This window comes from Marmota marmota, unplaced genomic scaffold, assembly GCF_001458135.2.
Source record: "Marmota marmota marmota unplaced genomic scaffold, marMar, whole genome shotgun sequence".
NCBI lineage: Eukaryota > Metazoa > Chordata > Mammalia > Rodentia > Sciuridae > Marmota > Marmota marmota.
This window is the reverse complement of record NW_025999977.1, coordinates 25,552,983-25,575,986: the sequence shown is the minus strand read 5'-3', so window position 1 is coordinate 25,575,986 and position 23,004 is coordinate 25,552,983. Positions and strand designations below refer to the sequence as shown.

Below are 23,004 nucleotides of genomic sequence, written 5' to 3'. Positions count from 1 at the left end.
TCCATTCTGTTTTATGCTTGTATTTTACGAGTACCTCATATAAGTGGATTCACACAATATTTGTCTTCCTGTGACTGGCTTATTTAATCAAATCTACGTTTTCAAGATTTTTTCATACTGTAGCTTATATCAGCATTTCATTCTTTTTTATGGTTGCATAATATTCAATTGAGTGTAGATACCATGTTTTATTCATTCCTTCATCTCTTGATGCCCATTGGGGTGTTTCCTCTTTATGGCTATTGGAATGTCATGAACTTTGGTATATGGTATCCATTTTAACCCCTTTCTTCAATTTCTTTTGGATACCTACATGGAAGTGGAATTGCTGGATCATACAGTACTTCTATGTTTAACTTTGAGGAACTGCCATATTATTTTCTACTGATCCCCCCCGCCGCCCCAATTTTACATTCCTAGCAGCCATGTACAAGGGTTCTAGTTTCCCATATCCTTAATAACTAATTTTCTGTGTTTTGAAAAAAAAATCATACCCATCACAGTAGGTGTGAAGAGGTATGTAAAAATTGTCTTTCATAATTGGAGAATATTTTGCTAGATATAGATATTTTGTTTTTTCCCTTTCATTCAAGATGTCATCACATTGCCTTCTAGCCTCCATAGTTTCTGATGACAAGTCAGTTGTTAATCTTATCAAGGATTACTGATATGTGATATGCTAATTTTCTCTTGCTGCTTTAATCAGCATTTTTTTCTGTGCCTTTGTGTTTGGGTGGTACTGGGGATCCATGCTAGGCAAGCACCCTACCACCAAGCCTCATCCCTAGCTCTCTCTGTGCCTCTGACAGTCTGATGTGTCAAGGTGGGGGTTCTGATATGCAGATTGTTTTTCACCAGCTGTGGGAAGTTGTTGTCTGTTGTTTTTTCAGACATTCTTTCTTTCCCTTTTTCTATCTCTTCTCGTTTTGAGACTGTGTATGTTGGTGTGTATGATGGTATCCCACAGGTCTCTGAGATCTGCTCATTGTTCTTCATTCTTTTCTTTCTGATTGTTTCAGTTGAGATTTTCTCAATTGACCTTTGTGTTTTCTGATTCTTCTGCCAGTTCAAATCTGTCAAACCCTACTAGGAAAGTTTTTATTTGTTATACTTTTCAACTCCAAAATTTGTTTCTTTTTAATAATTTCTCTGCTGATAATAATGAGTAATATCTATTTGATGTGACACTGTTTCCCATATTGTCTTTAAATTGTGTAGCTATAACTTAGTTCTTTTTTAAAATATTTTTTTAGTTATACATGGATACAATATCTTTATTTTGTTTATTTTTATGTGGTGCTCTGAGAGATCAGATCCTTGTCAGGTCTTTATTTTTATTTTTATGTGGTGCTGAGGATCCAACCCAGGGTTTCTCACATGCGAGGTGAGCACTCTACCACTGAGCCACAACCCCAGCCCCTATAACTTAGTTCCTGGAAAACATAATAGCTGATTTAAAGTCTCTAGTAAGTCAAATGTTTGGTTTCCCGCAGCAACATTTTTTACTGATTATTTTTCTTATCACCAATGTATGGGCCATAGTTTTGCTTCTTTGTCAGTATTTTTGTTGTTATTAAAAACTGGACATTTAAAGGCATGTAATAGGGTAATTCTAGAAATCATGTTCTCCTCTCTGTGTTTGTTGTAGTTGTTACTCCTTTTTTTCTTTTCTTTCTTAGACTAATTCTGCATAGTCTGTTCTTTTTCCACGAGGCCAGGGAAATCTCTACTTTGACAGTTAAGGAATGGAAAGATTTCTAGATGGAACTGATGAATCTCCCTGTATTGCTGAAGGTCTGTGAGTGTGTTGGCATAGTCTCAACATTTGGCAGTTGACAGCTCTGCCTTAGTTGTCAATTTCTGATTGCACAGAGCCTCAAGGGTAGCCCAAGGTAAGAGATCAGAGCCTTGTCAGGTCATCCTTGGATATCTGCACAGCCCTCAGCATGCACACAGGCCTGCCATTACTGTAGCCTCTTGGATTCCCAGGGATGTTGGAACTTTTGAAAGCCCTTCACAGACATCTCATTGTCAGCTTTAATTTTTTTTTTTTCTTTTTTCGCTCTGCTTCTGAGTAGCTTCAATTAATAACACCATCATAGGCAGGTACAATGTTGAGTTGTTCTCAGCAATGCTCTGGGGATAGGGCTGTTGCTGTTTGCAGAGTCAGATCAGGCAAAGGAAACCAAATGTGAGCTGCCAGAAATTTATGAAGGTTTCCTAAGGATGGAGATCTTGGTGTACTTTAAACCTGTTCTGCCCTTCTAGTGGTGGCTAGGCTGCTGGTTTTCAGCTGTTTTATTGGTACGGCTATTAGTTTTGAAAGCCATCATGGATTTGAGTAAGGGTGCGTGAGATTAGGGAAGTGCAAATGCTACGAAGCTCACTGCTCCAAAATGCAATTATTTTTCTTGAATAAATTCATCTTGGATTGTTGTGTCTAGAAGACTTAAGAAATCACAGGGTTTGTTGTTAGAAGCTAAAAGAGTGAAAGGAGGGTTGGGGTCATGGCTCAGTGGCAGAGTGCTTGCCTAGCATGTGTGAGGCACTGGGTTTGATTCTCAGTACCGCATATAAATAAATAAAGGTCCACCACCAGCTTAAAAAAAAAAAAATATATATAGATATATATATATATATATTTTATAGAGTAAAAGGATGGAGGCAAGAATTGACCTAATTTTCAGGCCATAAATTTAGAAAAATACTTCATATTGGCTTATAGAGGTATAATTATGAAAATTATTTTAATACATATAAAAAAGATTTTAACAATCATTTCCTTTCTTCTTCTTCTTCTTCTTTGTGGTGGTAGTGCTGGGGATTGAACCCAGGGCCTTGTGCATATGTGGGAAACTACTAACTGAGCTATATCCCCAGCCCTTTAATTCCTTTCTAAGACTCAAGTACAAAGGCTGGTTCTCCCTCATACTATAATTTGAATAAATGATGTAATTTCTCAGAGCTGGCTTCCTCATTTGTAAAATGGACATAGTGTTTGACAGCATGGTTGTGGAAAAGGAAGTAAGATAACATAGGTGTGAAAATGCTTTACGATACAGTAAGCGCCTTGCTTAGCACATGCATGAGATTTAAGTTGTGGGGTTATAGAAAAGAGTTTTAATTCTTATTTAAATAAGGAGTAGAGTTACAGTATTACCTAGAGCATTTAGCACAGAAATATATATAAAAATAGCAAACACCTTATAAAACTTTCTCTATATAAATTTATGTTGATTTACCTTTTTTAAAAAATATTTTTATTAGCTATTGATGGATCTTTATTAATTTGCTGATATGTGGTGCTGAGACTCGAACCCAGTGCCTCACACATGCTAGGCAAGTGCTCTACCACTGAGCCACAACCCACCCCATGTTAATTTACCTTTTAAAATTTATTTAAATAGTTCAAAAATGAAGACAGTAAAGGGATGTGTCAGAAGTCTACCATCTCTGGCCCTTTCCACCTTGTTTCCTTGTCCTGCTCTTTATGGAGGAAACACTTTTGTTTCCTGCCAATATTCTTATACAAATGTGAAAAAAATATGAATACGCATCCTCTAAGCACTATTATTTGCAGTGCCATTGTGAATTCTGACAGCACGTGGTTAGTCTTCAGTAGCCAAGAAGTAAATGGATCAGTTACACAGCAATCACTAAGCTAGGACTCAAATCTAGGCTTGCCTGCAACTACCTTTGGGCCCGGTGAACTGTGAATTAGGGTAAGTCTTCCAGAAAACTGTGTATAGAGCTGTGTTCTTAAAAATATCTGCTTTTCAGATTGGTGGATCAGACAGTAGCCGACTGACTTCTCGTCTGGGGAACCAGTATGTTAATATCATGAACATGCTTCTTTTCACACTCCCTGGAACTCCCATAACTTACTATGGAGAAGAAATAGGAATGGGAAATATTTTAGCCACAGATCTCAACGAAAACTATGATGCTGTAAGTTTAACACAATTGAATCATGCACCAGAGCATGTCCTTTTGCTAGTCCTAGTCCTTTTGCTAAATCAGAGATTTTACTTTTCTATTCCATTGCAGCAAATCAGTTACTTTGCTTTTCTTTCTTTGTGGTTAGTAAGAATCATGAGCTTTCTTGTTTTGGGACTGATTTCTGAGCTGCACATTTAAATTTATTGAGCAGAGTCAAGTAATCTGCATTTTAAAAAAAGATTTCAAAAAAATTATTTTGGTAGCAGGGATTGAACCTAGTGGTGTTTAAACACTAAACTACACCACTCCCTTTTTTATTTTTTCAGATGGGGTCTAATTAAGTCGTCTAGGGTCTTACTAAATTGCGAGGCTGGCCTTGAATTTGTAATCCCCCTGCCGTAGCCTCCTGAGTTGCTGATTATAGGTATGCAGCACCACACCTGGCAAGGAATCTGCATTTTAAAGATGTTTTCTAGCTGATTCTTAGACACCAGAATTTGAGACCAGTGGCTTTATTTGGAATATTATTCATTTCCCTTTATCCAAAACATGGAAAGCTAGGAATATTTCTTCAGTTTTTTATTTGACTGTAGTAGTCTTATATTATCCAGTGTTTAATCCAGAGCCTCACAGTTAGCTTTTCCTTAAGGATAAGGCTCTCATAATTGTGTTGCTGGCTAGATGACCAATACTGAACCTTTAATTTGTATAAGATCCCATTCCCTAATACTTGGTTAAGGTAAAACATCTTCTCTGTCAGCTTCAGGATTTGATTTTGCTCATGGGCAATAATAAGGCTGGATAAATGAGTTCAGGCTTGCTTGTATCAGACAGTATTCTTGAATTTGCCACAACTTTACCACAGAGAACATAGCATGAATCCATAAGGGCACATTTAAAAATCCCACATTTCTAATTTTTCAGAAAAAGCAGCAAAGATTCTAAGCATGTTAAGGTTTATTTATTATGGTCTATTCAATCTTAAGATACTATTAGATATTTCCCAGCTAAAACTTGTTTATGTATTGAGTGTTAAGGCCTTTTCATTATGAATAATGAACATACACATTAGTTAAGAGCTGTAGGGAAGTAAAATTATTAGGTAAATCAGAAAGTACCAAAGTATCTTCCTTTTAATAACTTGACCATTGCTTTCTCTTCCTGGTCTCTTTAACACAGAACACCCTTCTCTCAAAGTCACCAATGCAGTGGGACAACAGTTCAAATGCTGGTTTTTCTGAAGGCAATCACACCTGGTTACCCACCAATTCAGATTACCATGTTGTGAATGTTGAGGTGAGTATCAGTGAAAATTTGTTGATTCTAGAAACAAGAAATGAGTTTTTGTATTGACAACACAGTCAACCTGAGTGTGTCTAAAACCTTAAATGTCAGAGACTTCCCTTGCAGGGTCACAGAAAAACTTTAAAAATAAAGATATAGCAGGCAAATAGTAATAGAAAACAAGCTTACAATTTAGCTGTCAAACAACAAGCTGGGTGCGATGGCACATGTCTATAATCCCAGTGATTCAGGAGGCTGAGGCATGAGGATCCCAAGCTCTGAGGCCAGCCTTAGCAATTTATTGAGGCCCTAGGCAACTTAGTAAGACCCTATTTCAAAATAAAATAAATAAAAAATAAAAAGGGCTGAAGATGTGGCTCAGTGGCTAAGTGCCCCTGGGTTCAATCCCCAGTACCAAACAAAAACAACAATATATATATATATATATATATATATATATATATATATNTATATATATATATATATATAAATAAATTTATATATAAAATATATAAATGTATATTTATATAGCCTAGATAGATATTATTTATATATTTTAAATGTATTATTTAAATAAATACATATTTTTTGAGTACAGGGGATTGAACCCTGGGGTACTTAACCACTGAGCCACATCCCCTGCCCTTTTTTTCTTCTTTCTGATGCTGGGGATTGAACCCAGGGCAAAGCAAGCACTCTACCAATTGAGCTATGTCCTCAGCCCCCCTAGTACTTTTTAAAATATTTTATTTAGAGACAGAGTCTCAGTGAGTTGCTCAGGGCCTAGCTAAGTTGCTGAGGCTGGCTTTGAACTTGTGATCCTCCTGCCTCAGCCTCATGAGCTGCTGGGATTATGCTCAGCCAAAAATGTATTTTTTAACCTAATCTTTCTATTCTTAGGTATTTGTGCCTCATTTGCACACGTGCAAAATGAGAAATATGTAAGGATCTTGAATGAAGCATTGTTTGTAATAGCAGAGTACTCTAGAATGATTTAAATATTTTATCAATAGAAACCAGTTTAATCAATTATGGGACTAGTATGTAGCTTTTAAAATGAGAATATGAGAATAGTTGCAGTGATCTGAGACCGTTTCTAATATGTATTAAATAGTATAGAAAGTAACATGCCACCAGTTATGTAAAGAAAAAAATGTCAACCTATGATTGCATAGGCACAGAATTATTTCATATGATACATTAAAAATGAAAGACTACAAACAGTTAATAATGTCTGGGAGGGAAGCTCGGAAGCTAGGCAATAATGGAAGAAAACCTTTTCATTGTATACATTGGTCTTGTACTTGAGTTTTATACTGTGTGCATGCATTTCTCTAGTCAAAAAATGAAGATATGAAAAGCAGGTTTGGAAATATTTAATAGCAGACAAAATAGAATTCAATATGAAAAGCATTATGAGACAAAGGCAATCAATTTCCACAAATTGAAAAACAATAACAGTCCACTAAAAATTATGAATCTTTATGTAACAGTAGCTTCAAAATATAAAAAACAAATACTCTGAGAAATGCAAAGAGAAAATTGACAAATCTATAATTACAGAAAGAGATTTCAAATTAGATAAAAATAGTAGCTGACACTGAGCACTTCTTATGTGAGCGGCACTGAACTATGCTTTTCATGCATTACCTACAGCTACAGAAAATGTTAGTAATAACTTTGACAAGTCATATACATGTACCATAAATACTTTTGTACCTGATAAACAAAGAATACACTTTTTTTCCCCCAAACACCCATGAGATATTAATTTAAGACACATAATAAGCACCCACCCCTAAACAACAATAACAACGGTAACCACCACCACCCCAGAAAACATGGCTGGCAACAGTACAATGAAATGAACATTGTTGATTTGGCAACAGCTCTTATGAAGAATAATTTGGCATTATGTATTGGATGTCCATACTCTTTGACATAGTAATTATCTTCTGGTAATCTATCCTAAATAAATATTCCTAAAAGTTGGGAGAGGGGAGTGAAATTATAAGAAAATATTGGAAATGCAAATATTAAAATGATATTATGGAGGTTATATAATGATAGGAAAATGCTTAAAATGTTAAATGGGAAAAAAGCAAGAAAGGTACATTGAATTATATATGTTTTATATAGTTGTAACATAAACCTAAATCTTTAATAGACTTATACTGCCTTTTACTGTTAAAAAAAAATTTACATTAGTTAACTTTCAGTTTAGGCAGATTTATGTGTGTGTGAATGTGTAATTTTCTGTTCTATCATTAGTTATGCAAGAACCACATCTGCTGAAGTTACAATGATCTCTGCACAGTAGCAACTTATGTGATCCCACAAGAGAGGATAAATAAGCCCTAATTCATCAGAAGTTCTAAATCCATTGCCTTAATGGCTTTTTTTCTCTCCCAGGCGTTTGGCAGTTATAATACAGATAGAGTAACTTCATTTAGGCAAGTTCAGTATCATTAACTTAGACATGGACATTTGTTCGGAAATCTTGAGTGGAGTCAAAGTGTTTCTGCAACAGTTTTAAGATGGAGCACAGCAGCAGCTCCCAGTTAAGCTCAAAACCTGAATTTTGTAACTTTGATTGGCTTTTATATAAACTATTCTTATGTACTTATTAATGCTTATAATTTGGCAGTTATTTTAAGGGAAAAATAAAGTAAGTTTTGGGGGAAATAATTCCTTTAGATAATAAAATATTTTTAAAAATTCTTGTAATCAACCATTTATGTAAGTGTTCTTTTTAAAAAATAGGTCCAAAAGACTCAGCCCAGTTCAGCCTTGAAATTATATCAAGAATTAAGTCTACTCCATTCCAATGAGTTGCTCTTCAGCAGGGGCTGGTTTTGCCTTTTGAGGAATGACAGTCACTCTGTTGTGTACACAAGAGAGCTGGATGGCATAGACAAAGTCTTTATTGTGGTTCTGAATTTCGGAGAATCAACACAGCTAAATCTACAGGAAATGATTTCAGGTCTTCCTACAAGACTGAGAATAAAATTAAGTACCAATTCTACCTCCAAAGGCAGTGAAGTTGAAACACATGGAGTTTTTCTGGAGAAGGGAGATGGAGTCATCCTGGAACACAACACGAAGAACCTCTTTCATCATCAAACTGCTTTCAGAGATAAATGCTTTGTTTCCAATCGAGCATGCTATTCTAGTGTGTTAAACATATTGTACAGCTTATGTTAGGAACTTCTATGAAAGAGATGGGGACACTGGTATTTGGTTGTGTTGTAACTTCATGTATAGCATGCTGCTGGGTAAACTTCATCTAATTCTTAAGATATTTCGGTAGCTTGAATGTAACTATTTTAGGAAAGGTTCTCAAATGTTTGAAATAATAATAAAATGTTTAAAAGAAGATTGTTGTTGTAGAAACTTTTAACTTTGAGATAACACTGATAAGCAATGATTAGAACACTGTCAATCCTAAGATTATTTGAAAGCTCTAAAGCATTTAAATGACAAAAATGTTTAGCTTTTTTATTAAAATGTATTCAAAGAAACTAGAAGAAAGATTCAATGTCCTAATGTCTATAAATATTTACTAACAAAGAGGAAGGACATCGATTTGTAAACTGTTCAAAGAAAATCCTAGTAAAACAGATAAGAACAAAGTGCTGATTGGAAGGGAGGCCTGGGATTCTACAGCCTCCACTCTTTTCCTCATTCTTTTTAGAAGTGGTTGGACACAATAACTTTATTTAATTTATTTATTATTTTTATGTGGTGCTGAGGATGGAACCCAGGGCCTCACATGTGTTAGATGAGCGTTCTACCGCTGAGCCACAACCCCAGCCCCTTCCTCATTCTTTTCTCCATGTCTTTTTAAGGAACATGGTTTAAAAACTGCTTTCCCTATGCTAACAGGCATGTACACCAGTGGAAGAGAACAGTATAGCAACTGTAATACAGACTTCGCAAAATCTGGATGGAGAAGCAACTTTAAAAAAAATCACCTAGTAACTTAAAATCTCACTTTTGCTAATAACCCAATTTGGAAATAAGACTATGAAATATTTCAGTGTGTTTCCAATTCCCCGTTGAATGTAACATTTCAGAATTTCAGGTATTTCTTAAGATCCTCGAAAACACTGGTGCTGTCAAGTCCAAGTTCCTCATATAGGAATTTAATCTGGGCTGTAATCTAAAAGAAACACATTTTAATATTAGATAGAAGGATTTTGTGGTAAAATTCCAGTGTTGTGATTCTTTCTTGGTTTATCCATCTTCACCTAACCCTCAAGCCAGCAATTTATGGCAGGAATACTTCTATTTGGGATGGAGACAGAGGCTTCCAATGATCAGGATTCAATTACCTTCTTTAACAGAGCTCCTTCATCAAGTACAGGAGAGAACCTTTTCTCTTGCTTGACTCAGTGACCCACCCTCCCCCCTCCCCCTCCTGGGTCTCAGCTAGACCTGACACTTGTGAAGTAGCTCTGTCATAAACCCTGTTATAACCACTGAAAACTTTGAATATATACTTCTCTGTGGCTATGAGAAGGGCTATAGAACATACCTTTTTGTGAGAATCTTCAATCACATGATTTCCTCCAGGCTGAATATCTAAAATAATATTGGGGGCCTGATAGCCTGAAAGAGTTAACACATCAAACAATTAGGAAGTCTTTAGAAGATTGAGACACATTTCTTTCTTTCCTTTTTTTTTTTTTTTGTACCAGGGATTGAACTCAGGGGTGCTTAACTGCTGAGCCACATCCCCAGCCCTTTTGTCTATTTTATTTAGAGCCAGGGTCTTACTGAGTTGCTGAGGGCCTCACTAAGTTTCTGAGGCTGGCTTTGAAGTCACGATCCCCCTGTCCCAGCCTCCCAAGCCACTGGGTTTACAGACTGGTGAGACCCATTTCTTCTCTTTTAAGTACTTTATTCAAATAATAGCAAAGGAATAAGGGCAAAACTACCATAATCACCACCAAAGAGAGGGGAGGGGCAAGCAGTAGAAGACAAGTTTCTGAATTAGGGCAAGTGGGAAGAGACCCAGGGGCTAAGATAGCTGGATGGAGGGGCCGTGGCACCATATGGAGAAAGATGTGACTGAGGAGGGAGTCAGCAGCTCTGTGAAATGGAGAGACACTGACTTATAGGTAGGTTCCCTTGGCATGTCTTGGCATGCAATTTCAAGGCAAAAAGGAAAAGTTCTTATTTAATAAAAATGAAAAGAACATCTAGAAGAAACTAAACAGCTAGTTTAGGCACTGAAGCTCCAAAGCAAAACTCTCAGAATCTTTCACAGATTCCCAAGAATAATATCTCAATGGATATCTTTAAATGAATAAATAATTGCATGAGAGTACATTTCTAAGTTTACAGTTGATATTTAAATTTACTTTTTCTTTTTGTCCTTTGAAAAGAGGTGAGACTATTATATACACTTTAGCTGTGTAGTCAACAGAAAAAAATGATTTGTCCTCAATCATGGTCTGATGATTTGGTCTGAAGCTTGAGATGTACTCTGTATGCTAAAGGTTCTAGTCCATCTAGCCACATTCCCTAGGTCCTGGAGTCTCCTACCTTCACCTGTGTCCTTAGTATGCTCCATGACGGCTTCCTTCAGTTTCTCAGTATAGTTAACAATTCCTTTCAGAGGTACACGTTCATCGTTTTCATAAGCTGTGATGTGAATCGAAGGATAATGCTAAAAGAAAATACACGTATGAAGAGTTCACATTACTCCTATGGTCTCTTCCATTAGATCATGAAAAAATAATTGCCTCCAATTTTTTCCCAAGTGTTAGAGGTTTTTTCTCATTTAATATTCTTGAGCGAGCCTATTTGTTACCTAACTTATTCTTGTCTGAAGAGATCATAACTTCATCTCATCTAGTAATTAAGGTATAATAATTATTTTCCTGAAGTATTAAACTGAAAAGACGGAGCATGAACACAATGGTGCTGAAAGATGTTTGGGTATCACAGTGGAGACATCTCTAAAACCCCTGCCTACTCCTGCCTCATCACAGGTAAGCATCCCTTTACTTTCTCTATTACGTCAGGACAGTATATGGCAACCACATTTTTCCTACCTGAGGTTTAATATTTTGATAGGGGCAGTAACGTTTTATGTAGTTCTTGTGCTTTTCATCAGATGAAGGATTCCCCCACTCTTCTAGTTCTTCTAATGTCAGAGGGAGTGTAGTGTCCATCATAGTGTTGAGAACATCCAAGAAAGGTGCCTAATAAAAAAAGCCAAAGAAACTTCTTTTTCATCTAAGGAGTTGGCAATGTAAGTTTCAGAAAAATATTACTTTAAAAATATGCATACTGACACAAGAGAATATATCTCAAGAAGCCATGTAGATTCCCAGAAAATCTGGAAAATATCCAAGGTAAGAGAAAACGACCACTGACTCCTTGGTTTACATGCTTTTCAGCTTTTTCTCTTATTACCAGTCACCACAGCTAGTGGGCTCATCTCTAATTCCTGTTGGCTGCTGAGTCTCTGAATGCTTTTCCTGCATTTGGAAAAATGCCAACCTTATTGGACACAACCTGTCTCTCACTGTAGAGATATTAGATGTATCTCTTTCTTTTCCCCTGAAGCTTAAGAGTAGCAAATTACATAGGTGTCACAGACATGTGCTCCAGACTCTGGAAAGTCCATGATTTAAAGAAGTGCTGATCACGGTGAATTTCTTTGCAAAACTGTGACATTGTCTCCAGTTTGTAGAAGCTGCACTGTTAGCGGGAGGTGATTTGTGCTTGGCAGTGGCAATAGTGGCAATAGTGGCAACTCTGTTGGGCAGTTCTGTATCTGCCCGGCAGCCTCTGACACTGGTTCTGAACACACATACTCTGACCTAACACCATTTGATAAAACCCCTTTCTGCTTGAATCAGAGTTTTTGGTGCTTGTTATTAAGAACTTTGACTCATACATGAATCCTCCACTGTTGGATGTTTTAGGCTATCTCTAATTCTTCACTAGGATAAGCAACCTGGGATAAATCCCTATACACATATATTTCTGATGGTGTCCTTTCTAATATCTAAAAATAAAGGTTAGTACCATTTTCTTTATATTGTAAATGATTCTGCTATTACTATCTTTGGGGATAGCCCCTTGCCCCCATAATTTAGTGTAGCTGTGTATTTTTTAAACAGATTTATAGGGGCTGGGAGTATAGCTCAGTTGTAAAGCACTTGTCTAATGTGCACGTGGCCCTGGGTTTTATCCCCAGCAATGCCAAAAAGAAAAAAAGAAAGAACTTTTAAAATAGATTCATGGATTAGGGCTATTTAAAATTTATTTATTTACAATAAGCCCACACTGTATACCTTTCGCTCTCAATACAACACTGAAAAACCCTGAAAATAATTTAGTTTCACCATTCCAGTCATTATTTTCCAGAGTAACTAGGAAACAGGAGAATGATAGAGGTAAAATCAAATAGCTATAATATAGCTTAATAATTCTGAACATTAAGACAGCAGAGCATTTTCAGAACAGAGTATTTCAACTAAAGTACAGGAAAACTATACCTCAAAGACCATTAAGAATGTAGTATGTAAAAATAGCCCTTAAAATCAGTACTAAAATGTTGATGGGCAGTGTGTTGAACTGACTAGTATGAGTCACAGGGTACACAGCATTTGGTCAGAGATACCCCACCCCCTTGTGGAACTGTGAGGCACAGATGCTTCATCTTTTCCCCACAAATTCTAAATACTCAGACAAAGAGAAAATGGTCAATGGGAACAGCCACTAACCTTTTAGTGGAATCCTTACAAATTCGTAAAGAACACTGTCAGAGAATAATATGTACAGAGTAAATACTGTGATTAAAATTATTTTAGAAGTTTTCCTAGATCTACAATTTTGTTTAAACTGAAAAGCTTTGTTACATTCCGAGGCTGTGGTAAAACCATAACAGAATTTTTTTTTTTTCTTTCTGAGTCTATGACTCAGGCCTGCATTTTGTAAGCAGAGTGTACTTACCTCCAAAGTCACAGCTCTCAGGATCTCTGGACTAGAATTACACAATGCTCCCACAAGCACCCCTCCAGCACTGAAAGCAGTCAGGGTTGTTAGACTTGGCTGAGAAAAGCCTTGGCCATGAAGCGTCTTAATGCAAGCCTCTAAGTCAGCAAGGCCATTGAGTTTTTTAGTTAGTCGGCCGTCAGCATGCCACTGGAGGCCCAACTCACCACCACCCCTGAAATTAAAGGGCGAAAAAAATTTTAGTAGAAAAAAAATGATACAGATGTAGGTAGAGGTCAGCAAATTATGATTGGAAGCCCGTTTTTATTTATTTTTTTTAATGGATCTCCAGCTAAGAACTGTTTCTACATTTTTAAAGGCTAGGGAGAAAATAAGTAGGAGGATGTAACAGAGATAGTGTGCAGCCTGTGAGGCCTAAAATGTTTACTATGCAGTTTTTTTTGGTGTGTGTGGTTTTGGGGATCAAGTGGAGGAACCCGGTTATCCTCTAACACTGAGCTATGTTCCCATGTCACTATCTAGTTCTTCAGAGAAAAAACTTAATAACCTCTAACATGGACAACAAAAGACTGATCCAATAAATAAGTTTTGAGTGCCTGTCTACTACTTATCAGAGGTTGTCTAAGTGCCTGCCAACCTTATAAACAAGAAAACATCCCCACGGAGATCAAATTTTGTGAAGAAAAAGTTACTATAAGCATTGTGGTCACTGCTGTAACAGTGTACTTAGGTATCACAGAGCAGAGGAAAGAACATTCCATCCTTCACATTAGGAGTAATGTGAAAGAAGAATATGAGTTTTTAGAAAGGCCTCAAGACAGAAAAGATACAACATGTAGAAGGGCAAGGAGGTGGCAGAGCATGTAATTTGAAAGGACATGATAGATGCCGCTAGAGATAAGCCAAATCATTGACAGCATTAAACTGAGGAATCTGGATGTTGTTCTGGAGATGAAGTGGGAAGGACTTTTAGCAGAAAAAAAATTATATTTGTGTTATATGGTGGTATATGCCTGTAATCCTACTGATTCAGGAGGCTAAAGCAGGAGCATCACAAGCTCAAAGTCAGTCGCAGCATCTAGTGAGGCCTTAATCAATTTGATGAGACCTTCTCTAAATAGATAAATAGGGATGGGGATATGGCTCAGTGGTTAAGTGTCCCTGGGTTTAATCCTTGGTACCAAATTATATATATATACACACACACATACACACATACATACATGTAATATATTTTTGTCTTGAATACAACTAAAATAAAATGGAAGTTAGATTGGAAAAGTCTGATATACAAGGCTGTTTAAAAAAAACCTAAACTCCAGGAAATCAGATGGAAATAATAATGTAACCATGTACAGAGACTGATACATATATTCAAGAATCTCCAAAGCCTGTCCTTTTGCTCTTTGGTTCATATAATCTGTTACTGAATCAAATTCTACGGAGCACAGGATTTAGGAGTATATATAACTAACACTACAAAAGAGAAAGTTTTTGCTCCCCAATATATTGTTATTTTAGATATGTTACCACGTTTTGGAACTCTCATGCTAGGTGTGCTGACTTACCTAACATGGCAATATGCTAATATCCATCCATCATCTACCAAGACCCTCCTCTCAGGTCTGAAATTCATTTTCAAATCCATTCCATAAGCTCCATATACATGTACCAGGAGAGGTTTCTTCTGTAAATCCTCAGAGTCCGTTTTGTGGAAAATAGTCATTGGCACTAATTTTCCATCCTGGAAATAAAGAATAACTATATATGTAAAGAAGTGACTTTTAAAGCAGTGTTACCCCTACTTTAAAATAAGCTGAAATGTACTTTCACCCCCTTATGTGCTATTTATTGGTGTTGAATATAAAATTTATTTAAAATAAGAAGAGTTATGATCTCTAAAAATATATCACAGTTCTTGGTTTCAGTAGCCTGACCTACTGTATTAAATTTAGAAAAGAACAGCAAGACTGGTTTGAAAACCTTTTATTAAACACAGCTTTCTATAACAGTGAAGTGACTTTTTAAAAGCGTTCCTTATTACTTAATATTACTGTAATTTCTTTCTTTCAGAGCAAGCCAAAATACCTATTAAGTTTGGAAATCCTAGTACAAAATTCTTCCTATGCCTAAGGAATTTCTCATCTTTGCATATTTACAAATAAGGTGACCAAAAGTCTTTATCATTTTCCCATCCTCTATGAGCAAAATTCTAAACCATTAGAACTGACACTACTGACAGCCACTCACATCCTCTTCAAATCCCTATTTATCTTTATTAAAAAAAAATTTAAGGGCTTAAAGTAAATTTCATAAAATTTAACAGTTAAGTAGCTTTTAGATCATCTAATATTCCCCTATGTAGCTTAAACTCATCAACCCCAGATGACCATAACCCTTTGGGCAGAAATAATGCAAATAATGGAACTACTTTTGATCTTCCTCATAAAAAAGGATGGAGAAGGGCTGGGGCTGTAGCTCAGTGGTAGAGTGCTTGCCTAGCACCTGTGAGTCACTGGGTTCGATCCTCAGCAACACATAAAATAAAATAAAGGTGTAAAATAAAGGAATAGATATAATAACTGCCCTACTGAAGTGTGCAGTACTTTATTTAATAAGCTAATATAATCACAGAAGAAAAATGCAAAAAAAATATTAATAGAAAAGCATGAATTTCCATATGGAAAATAATATAACCAAGTCACTTACCCTATTTTTTTCATCTTCATTTTGAAAACTTCAATGTAGGACAATAAGTAGAGTGTCATCAAATTGGCAGGAAATCTCATTCTTTTCAGACTACTATTCGATTGTGACAGCCCAAGTGAATTTTCACTCTTCAGTAAGATTCATTCTTATAAATCTTTTTTTTTGGGGGGGCGGGGATTGAACTCAGGGCACTTAATCACTAAGCCACATTCTCAGCCCTTTTTTATATTTCATTTTAGAGGCAAGGTCTAACTGAGTTGCTTAGCGCCTTGTTGCCAAGGCTGGCTTTGAACTCTCAATCCTCCTGCCTCAGCCTCTGGAGCTGCTGAGATTACAGGTGTGTCACCATGCTTGGCTATATTATAAATCTTGATATAGACTAATTTATATAAAAAAAAAAAATCTTGGTCTTTCCATCCCTCTGCCTTTTCCACAACTTCAATTATATAATCAGAAAAAATTGCTGATTGAGAACTTGTGAAAAGGAAGAGATAAAAATAGTAGGTAGTCCCTGTCATGGGCTGGATCCCAGAATTGATCAGCAGCACATGAAATGCCCGTGGAAAGGAATGGCACCTTCCATTTAGCACTGCTTCTCCCCTAATGCCTGAAGAAACCCTTGACTCTACAAGAACTTAGGTTAACTGTTCTTTCCATTTGGGGTAATTAACAACATTTTGGCAGACTGCTATAATCTCATATTTGTAAAACTAAACAAAACCTAAAAGTATTTATCTTGATGACACACAAACCAACCAAAAAACAACTGAAGGCATTTAACTAAATGGTTAACAACAATTTTTTCTAAGAAATGCAGCAAATAGGACTGAAAAGTAGTAAACACTGTACATTCTGTATTTTGCATTTATTCTAACAATATTTTGCTTCTGCAATTTGAAAATAAGATTAATATTTGCTTAAAATATTAAAAGAAAACAATGGATTAAAGAAAAAAAATTCATAAGGAAAAAAGGTCTGTTACAATCTATTCTTTGTTAGAATACATGAAATCACTTGAAATATGATATGCTAAGGTCTGAAAATTCCTTAAATTCAAAGTTAGTTTATTATTTGCATCAATTTGTAAATTCTGTATTTTGCCTATACCTTGAATATGGATTTGTTATTTCCTTTTTTCCCTCTTGTGGTATTATGGATAGAACCCAGGGCATTCCATTAGTGAGCTACTTCTCTAGCCTTTATAATGTGAAGCATTATATTGCTAAGGTTGGCCTCAAATTTGCAGTCCTCTAGCTTTAGCCCGAGTAGCTGGGATTATAGGAGTGTGTTGCCCTGCTTCTTATTTCCTTTTAAATTTCTTCTCTCTCTCTAATGCTGTCCTTAGTAATCTTTTCTCCTCTATTTTGTCTTTTCTATCCTCCTTTATACTTCTTTTTGTGTGTGGTACTGGGGATTAAACCCAGGAAGTGCTATGCCATAGATCTACATCTCCAATTCTTTTTATGTTTTATTTTGAGACAGAGTCTTGCTGACTTGCTCCGGTTGGCCTTGAACTTGTGATTCTCCTGCCTCGGCCTCCCTAGTAGCTGCGATTACAGGTATGTATCACAATATCCAGTCTACACTTCTTTCGTTTTTTTTTACACTTCTTGAATTGTATCATTTCTCCACACACTCTGCGCTTTACAGAAAATGAGATCTTTTGCCCCTTTCTAGCTTACTTAGTCATCCCAGAAGTCTTATCTGGGACAATATTCCTCAGAGAAGGCTTTCCTGATCTCTGCAAACTAGCTAATCGCCCTTAGCCATAAGATTTCACTGCATTCAGTACATCTTCCTTTGCAGCAATCAGTGTTATTAGTAATTATTTATTCAACCTCTGGCATCTTTCTTGTTAGATTTAAGTTCCATGAAATGCCCATGGAAAGGAATGGCACCTTCCATTTAGCACTGTTTCTCCCCTAGCAGCAACTATATTTGTCTAGTTCACCCCAGTCAGCTGCTACCATACCTTCATAATTAATGCCATAACTGCAAACCAACCTTATTTACTTAAAGTTTTCTTTAACTCAACTTTTTAAATTCAAACAAAAACAACACTTGAGATAAAGGGTTTAACATGCTACCAATAAATTTTTTAATTCATGTTAAAATGAAGACATGAGCATTAAAGTTAAAAAACAATCTATGTATTCCCTAAAATCATTTGAGCCTTACTGTGGTTGAAAAGATCAATTGGTGTTGATGTAATTCCAGAAACTGCACAGTATGCTTTTAATAAAGAGGAGCTGAAAGTTGATTCTAAAAGACCTACCTTGCTTTTGGCTTCTAGACGTAAAACACGACTAGTTTTTGTAATTGGGTCCTCATGCCCAGTTTCCTCAAACAGTTTGCCTTCTGCAAACTTATATGTGTAATATTTTGGGGGTCTTATTGGAGAGCAGAGTTGAAAGGGGCAGTTCTTTGGGTCAGAATTTGTATCCATGATGAATCCACAGGCCCAAGGAGGGAGCTAAAGGAATAAAACAGTTATTTTCACTCTATTTCTATACTAAGTATCACTAATTAAGTTTCTGAGTCAGCCTCAAATAAGATGATGTGGACATCTAATTTACTTTCTGTCACCACAAGTTTCATTTAAGAATTACATCACCACAACAAAATATGTTTCAAGTAAAAATCAAAACTCTATATTAATGACCAATAAAATAAGGAAAAATTATAGGAAAGGTTTATATATGATTTATATATGAGAAATCTCCTTTAACACAGAAGTTTATTTGAGGATGTAAAATTGGGCAGTAAAATAGCAGAATGATTAAGAATTAAGAGAATTAAGAGCAAATGAAACAGTAATTCCAGAACCCAGCAATAGCCATTCTCACAAACACAAAATCCCTCACAGGTGTGTTTTGCATAATTTTCCACCAGTCCTTAGCCTGCTGCCTGGACAGCCCAGCGATGACAGTTATTATTCCAGGGCTACAAACGGGCTCAGCAGCACTAAAGCATTTACAATTTGTTTCTAACTTTAGCTTCCAGGCTAACCATTGTGCAGAACAAAACCCTTCCACGCACATCTACTCTGAGAGACTCACAGCTATTATGCTTAAGATTCTTAACTTTAAGAAAAAAGGAAAGGAATCAAAATTTATTCTCTTGGATCAGCAGGGTCCAGCTTCAAGCCTTCCACTAACATTCCACTTACACCTTTTAAAGAACTCTGGTAAGCAGGTTGACGGAGCGTTAGAAAAGGTACTAAGAGTCAGAACGTTAAAAGAAAATTGCCTTTCTTTTCCTGAGTAATTGTAGAAAGAGCAAATTCCTTAGAAAATCAGAGGTCTTGGCACAGCAACATCATTGGCAGGCATTACTGAAAAAGGGTAGATGGGGGATGTGTGAATAAAAAGCACACTATTTAACCTGCAGAATCTATACATGAAGAATTTATGTTCACCAAGCAAATTTCTTTTAATTAATCCAAAGAATCTATTTGTGAAACACTACTAAGTACATGCATTTGCAATGTCTAAAAGTTCCTGACTTATCCTCTAAGATTGAGGATTACAGAAAAAAGCAATACTGCAAATGTCATAACCAGGCATCAGAGTGTCGGTACAGGGTTCCTTAGTCCACAGAAACACAAGGTTTTCTGTTTCGGGCGGGACTTTAGGACCATTTCCATATGATGCGTGTATTAAGCTGTCTTAGTTTTAAACTAACTGGCACCAAGATTATAATTCTAATCATGACCAAAAATGCTCCAATGGACTTTATAAAGTTTGACCAGATAATACAAAAGTAAGTTTTAACTATCACTAGCCTACTGAGATAAGCCTGCAGTGAATCTGTTTATATTAATAGACAGTACCCAAATATATATTGGCCAGGTGATAGGCAGACATTCCATATATATTTGACAGAAACAAGTTTGTTTCTAGCACTCTGACAGCATTTAATTCAAAGAATTCTTCAGACATAACATGCTGAAAGAAAATAGTAGGTAGTCCCTGTCATGGGCTGGATCCCAGAATTGATCAGCAGCACATGAAATGCCCGTGGAAAGGAATGGCACCTTCCATTTAGCACTGCTCTTTTTCCAAACAAAACTGATGTTAGTACAATATAAAAAAAATTCCCAATTTATTTAAATTATATATAACCAACTGCCTAATATAACTTCTTTTTGTGGAAAAAAAATGCAACCAGAAAACACTGGTAATATAACAAACAAGTCAGAAAGCAACATAAGATGGGTTTACATTTCCATTCAGTGGCAGAAACACAGGGCACATAACCACTGCCTGACTAAGGATGTGGGACTTGGGAGCAGAAGTCAGTGGCTGGACACTGAGTTATTGCTATACTTACAGTTGTGAAGATATCATATAGAAATATGGAGAAAGAGAAATATAATGACACTTAACTACTTCTGAAGACCATACTGATAGGCAGTATTTTAAGTAAAACTGCATTAAAAGCACGGTCCTCCAAATAATTCTAAAATAAACCTGATAAATATCCAGTATACAGAATTACTTTTAAGAAAAAGGACACAGAAGGACAACTTCATTGTTATACAGAATACATGTATGATGTTGTAATGAGAAAAAAAAAGTGTGTCACATTAGATTGGATAGAGAGAAAGGATGGGAGAGGAGGGGAGGAGTAGGGAGGATAGGAAGGGCAGCAGAATAGAATAGACAATTTGATTGATGTATGTACATTCCATGTATGTATTATATGTCAAAATGCATTCTACTGTCATGTATGACTAAAAAAATAAATATATAAAAATTTAAAAAAAACATAAAAAGGAAAAAAAAAAAGAAAAAGGACATGATATTATTTAAAATCTGATAATCTGTTAAGCTAAACATATATGTATTTTGGTTAATACCACTGTCTTTTGAAAATAAGACATACCTTCAGAGATCGCACTGAATCATCAGCCAGACCAATCACATTAACATAAAGCAGATTGCTGTGTTTCAAGAATAGAACACAGTGATCCTTAAACATGTCCAAGTCTACAACTTTTGTATTTCTCTTCATTGTGAAAAACAAATCCCAATTCATAATAGCAGGGGTATCAGCTGCTGTTCTCATTAGCTGTGTGGAACAAGAAAAAAACCTAGGTAATAAAACATGAAGGATACAGCATCCAAAGATGAAAGCTAGACCATACCAGTTGTCACTATTTTATGAAAAGCAGAAGAAATCAGCTCTGCATCAGGAACGAAGTGTGAACTTCACCCTGGGAATAAGACCAGGCCAGCCTGCTGGGTGGTGAGACCTAGTGCATATGGCAGTGCTTAGCTGACAGCCAAGAGGCAGACATTTAGGTAAGGGCACCGACAAACCAGTGGATTATGGATGCATCGGTGAGTCTAGTGGAGCACAATCCCAACGGCCAACTCGAAAATCTTGAGTTTATAAATTTGCTCTTTTAAGCCACTTAGGTTTAGCTTTGATAACATAATCAGTGTAGAATGTTTCACTTACTAACCTTTGGGATCAATTAAAATATATAGAGGCACTGATGCTAAGGGAATAGAAATGGGATTGGTAATGTATAGGGAGGCAGCATTAATTTCTAAACTTTTGTAACAAGTCAACAAAACAATCATATAACTCTTACAGCAAGAACTGTTGAAGGAGGTGCCACACTTAACAGTCCGAGAGGAGACAAGTCAGAATCTAGAATTACCTTGAATTCTGTAGGCTCTCCAACATTAGTGAGAATGTACAATTCATCATCTCTGTGTTCAACATAGTAAAGGACCCCATGTATTCGCTTCTGGATAAGTACTGGTGGGTCCCAAGGGCTCAGGCCATCTATCAACCACACTTCAGAAGTGGTCTTGTTCATAATATTTATGGTAAGGAAACGACTATCTTTTGTAAGATAAAGGAAAACAAAATAGCTAGAGAGAGAGAGAGAGAGAGAGAGAGAGAGGAGAGAGCTCAGTAAATTTCAAATGGGTGCTATCTTACTATTTCATATACATGTTAATTATTTATTTATGATTTATATATTTTTTTAGATGAACATAAGCCCTTTATTATATTTTTTCCTGTGGTGCTGAGGATTGAACCCAGTGGCTCACATATGCTAGGAAAGCATTCTACCACTGAGCTACAACCCCAGTCCTATACATGTTATTTGTAATGCAGATAGAAAGATTTTATAATTCCTTAGTGAATACTTATTGCAAATTTAAAAATTGGTTATTATTTTTCACATTCTCCTCCCAAAGCCATTTAAAATTATTTTTTTTTATCATAAATGTTTTTCAAACAGAGAAGTTGCTAAAAGAACTGTAGAGAAAATACCCATTGCTAACATTTTCCTTTATCACCTTTCTATGTATTCATTAATCCATCTTTATTTGGATGCATGGTAAGGCAAACTATATACTTCATCTTTCAATGACATTAATAGATTCTAGGGCTTTCTGCTGAGAAAAGGAAATAAACTTTCTAGAGGAGATATGAAATAGGGAAGAAAAGAGACAGAATGTATCCTTATTTTGTATTTTCTCTGTATCTTAGATTTCTTTTTTTTACTGTTCTTCTAATTTTTATAACATAATAAAACATTAAGAAGAAAAATCCTCACAAACTCACTAATACATTTAAAAACTTAATGGAACTTATGTTTCCCATTTTTCCTTTTAAGGTTTATTTATATTTCATGGATGTCTTTAAACAGATAAAATTATACTACAGATGTAAGTTTTGATTCTGCATTTATTTCATATAATGTTGCTACTTCCCCCTACATTTAAATATTTATGATTACTATTATTAATGTCTAATATTCTATCAGGTTGAATCTTAAAATTTAGATTTTAATGTTTCATTGTAAGAAAGAATATTCATGAATATCCTTTCCTCTTCTCTGGCATTTACAATTATTTCCTTAGTATCCCTTTTTAGGAACTGAAATACTAATTTAATGATGAGTATTTTTATGATTTACAAAATACCCCAAATTAAGGGCATTATACTATTTCATACTGGTACACTAGATGGCTTTAAATGTTATGTTTACATTTTTCTTATTATAAAAACAGTCTAGGTCTAGGGTTGTGGCTCAGTGGTAGAGAGCTCGCCTAACACATGTGAGGC

The 23,004-nt window shown here is 35.8% G+C and overlaps 2 protein-coding genes across 6 annotated transcripts in view; one reads left to right on the top strand and one right to left on the bottom strand.

The window, feature by feature from the left end:
• Nucleotides 1–8,599, top strand: part of Slc3a1 (solute carrier family 3 member 1) — a 41,671-nt gene extending 33,072 nt beyond the window's left edge. For both annotated transcript variants that reach the window (XM_015479713.2, XM_048804456.1), the window contains exons 9-11: nucleotides 3,781–3,948; nucleotides 5,119–5,235; nucleotides 7,987–8,599. In XM_015479713.2, coding sequence (XP_015335199.1) covers nucleotides 3,781–3,948; nucleotides 5,119–5,235; nucleotides 7,987–8,427 — 726 coding nt within the window. In that variant the 3' untranslated portion in view covers nucleotides 8,428–8,599. The remainder of the gene's footprint in view (nucleotides 1–3,780; nucleotides 3,949–5,118; nucleotides 5,236–7,986) is intronic.
• Nucleotides 8,600–8,694: 95 nt separating this feature from the next.
• Prepl (prolyl endopeptidase like) overlaps nucleotides 8,695–23,004 on the bottom strand; it is a 34,904-nt gene continuing 20,594 nt past the window's right edge. For all 4 annotated transcript variants that reach the window (XM_048804453.1, XM_015479711.2, XM_015479712.2 and 1 more), the window contains 9 exons: nucleotides 21,581–21,797; nucleotides 20,797–20,982; nucleotides 18,185–18,382; nucleotides 14,769–14,944; nucleotides 13,198–13,414; nucleotides 11,286–11,435; nucleotides 10,774–10,897; nucleotides 9,761–9,834; nucleotides 8,695–9,385 (listed from right to left, as the gene is read on the bottom strand). In XM_048804453.1, coding sequence (XP_048660410.1) covers nucleotides 9,296–9,385; nucleotides 9,761–9,834; nucleotides 10,774–10,897; nucleotides 11,286–11,435; nucleotides 13,198–13,414; nucleotides 14,769–14,944; nucleotides 18,185–18,382; nucleotides 20,797–20,982; nucleotides 21,581–21,797 — 1,432 coding nt within the window. In that variant the 3' untranslated portion in view covers nucleotides 8,695–9,295. The remainder of the gene's footprint in view (nucleotides 9,386–9,760; nucleotides 9,835–10,773; nucleotides 10,898–11,285; nucleotides 11,436–13,197; nucleotides 13,415–14,768; nucleotides 14,945–18,184; nucleotides 18,383–20,796; nucleotides 20,983–21,580; nucleotides 21,798–23,004) is intronic.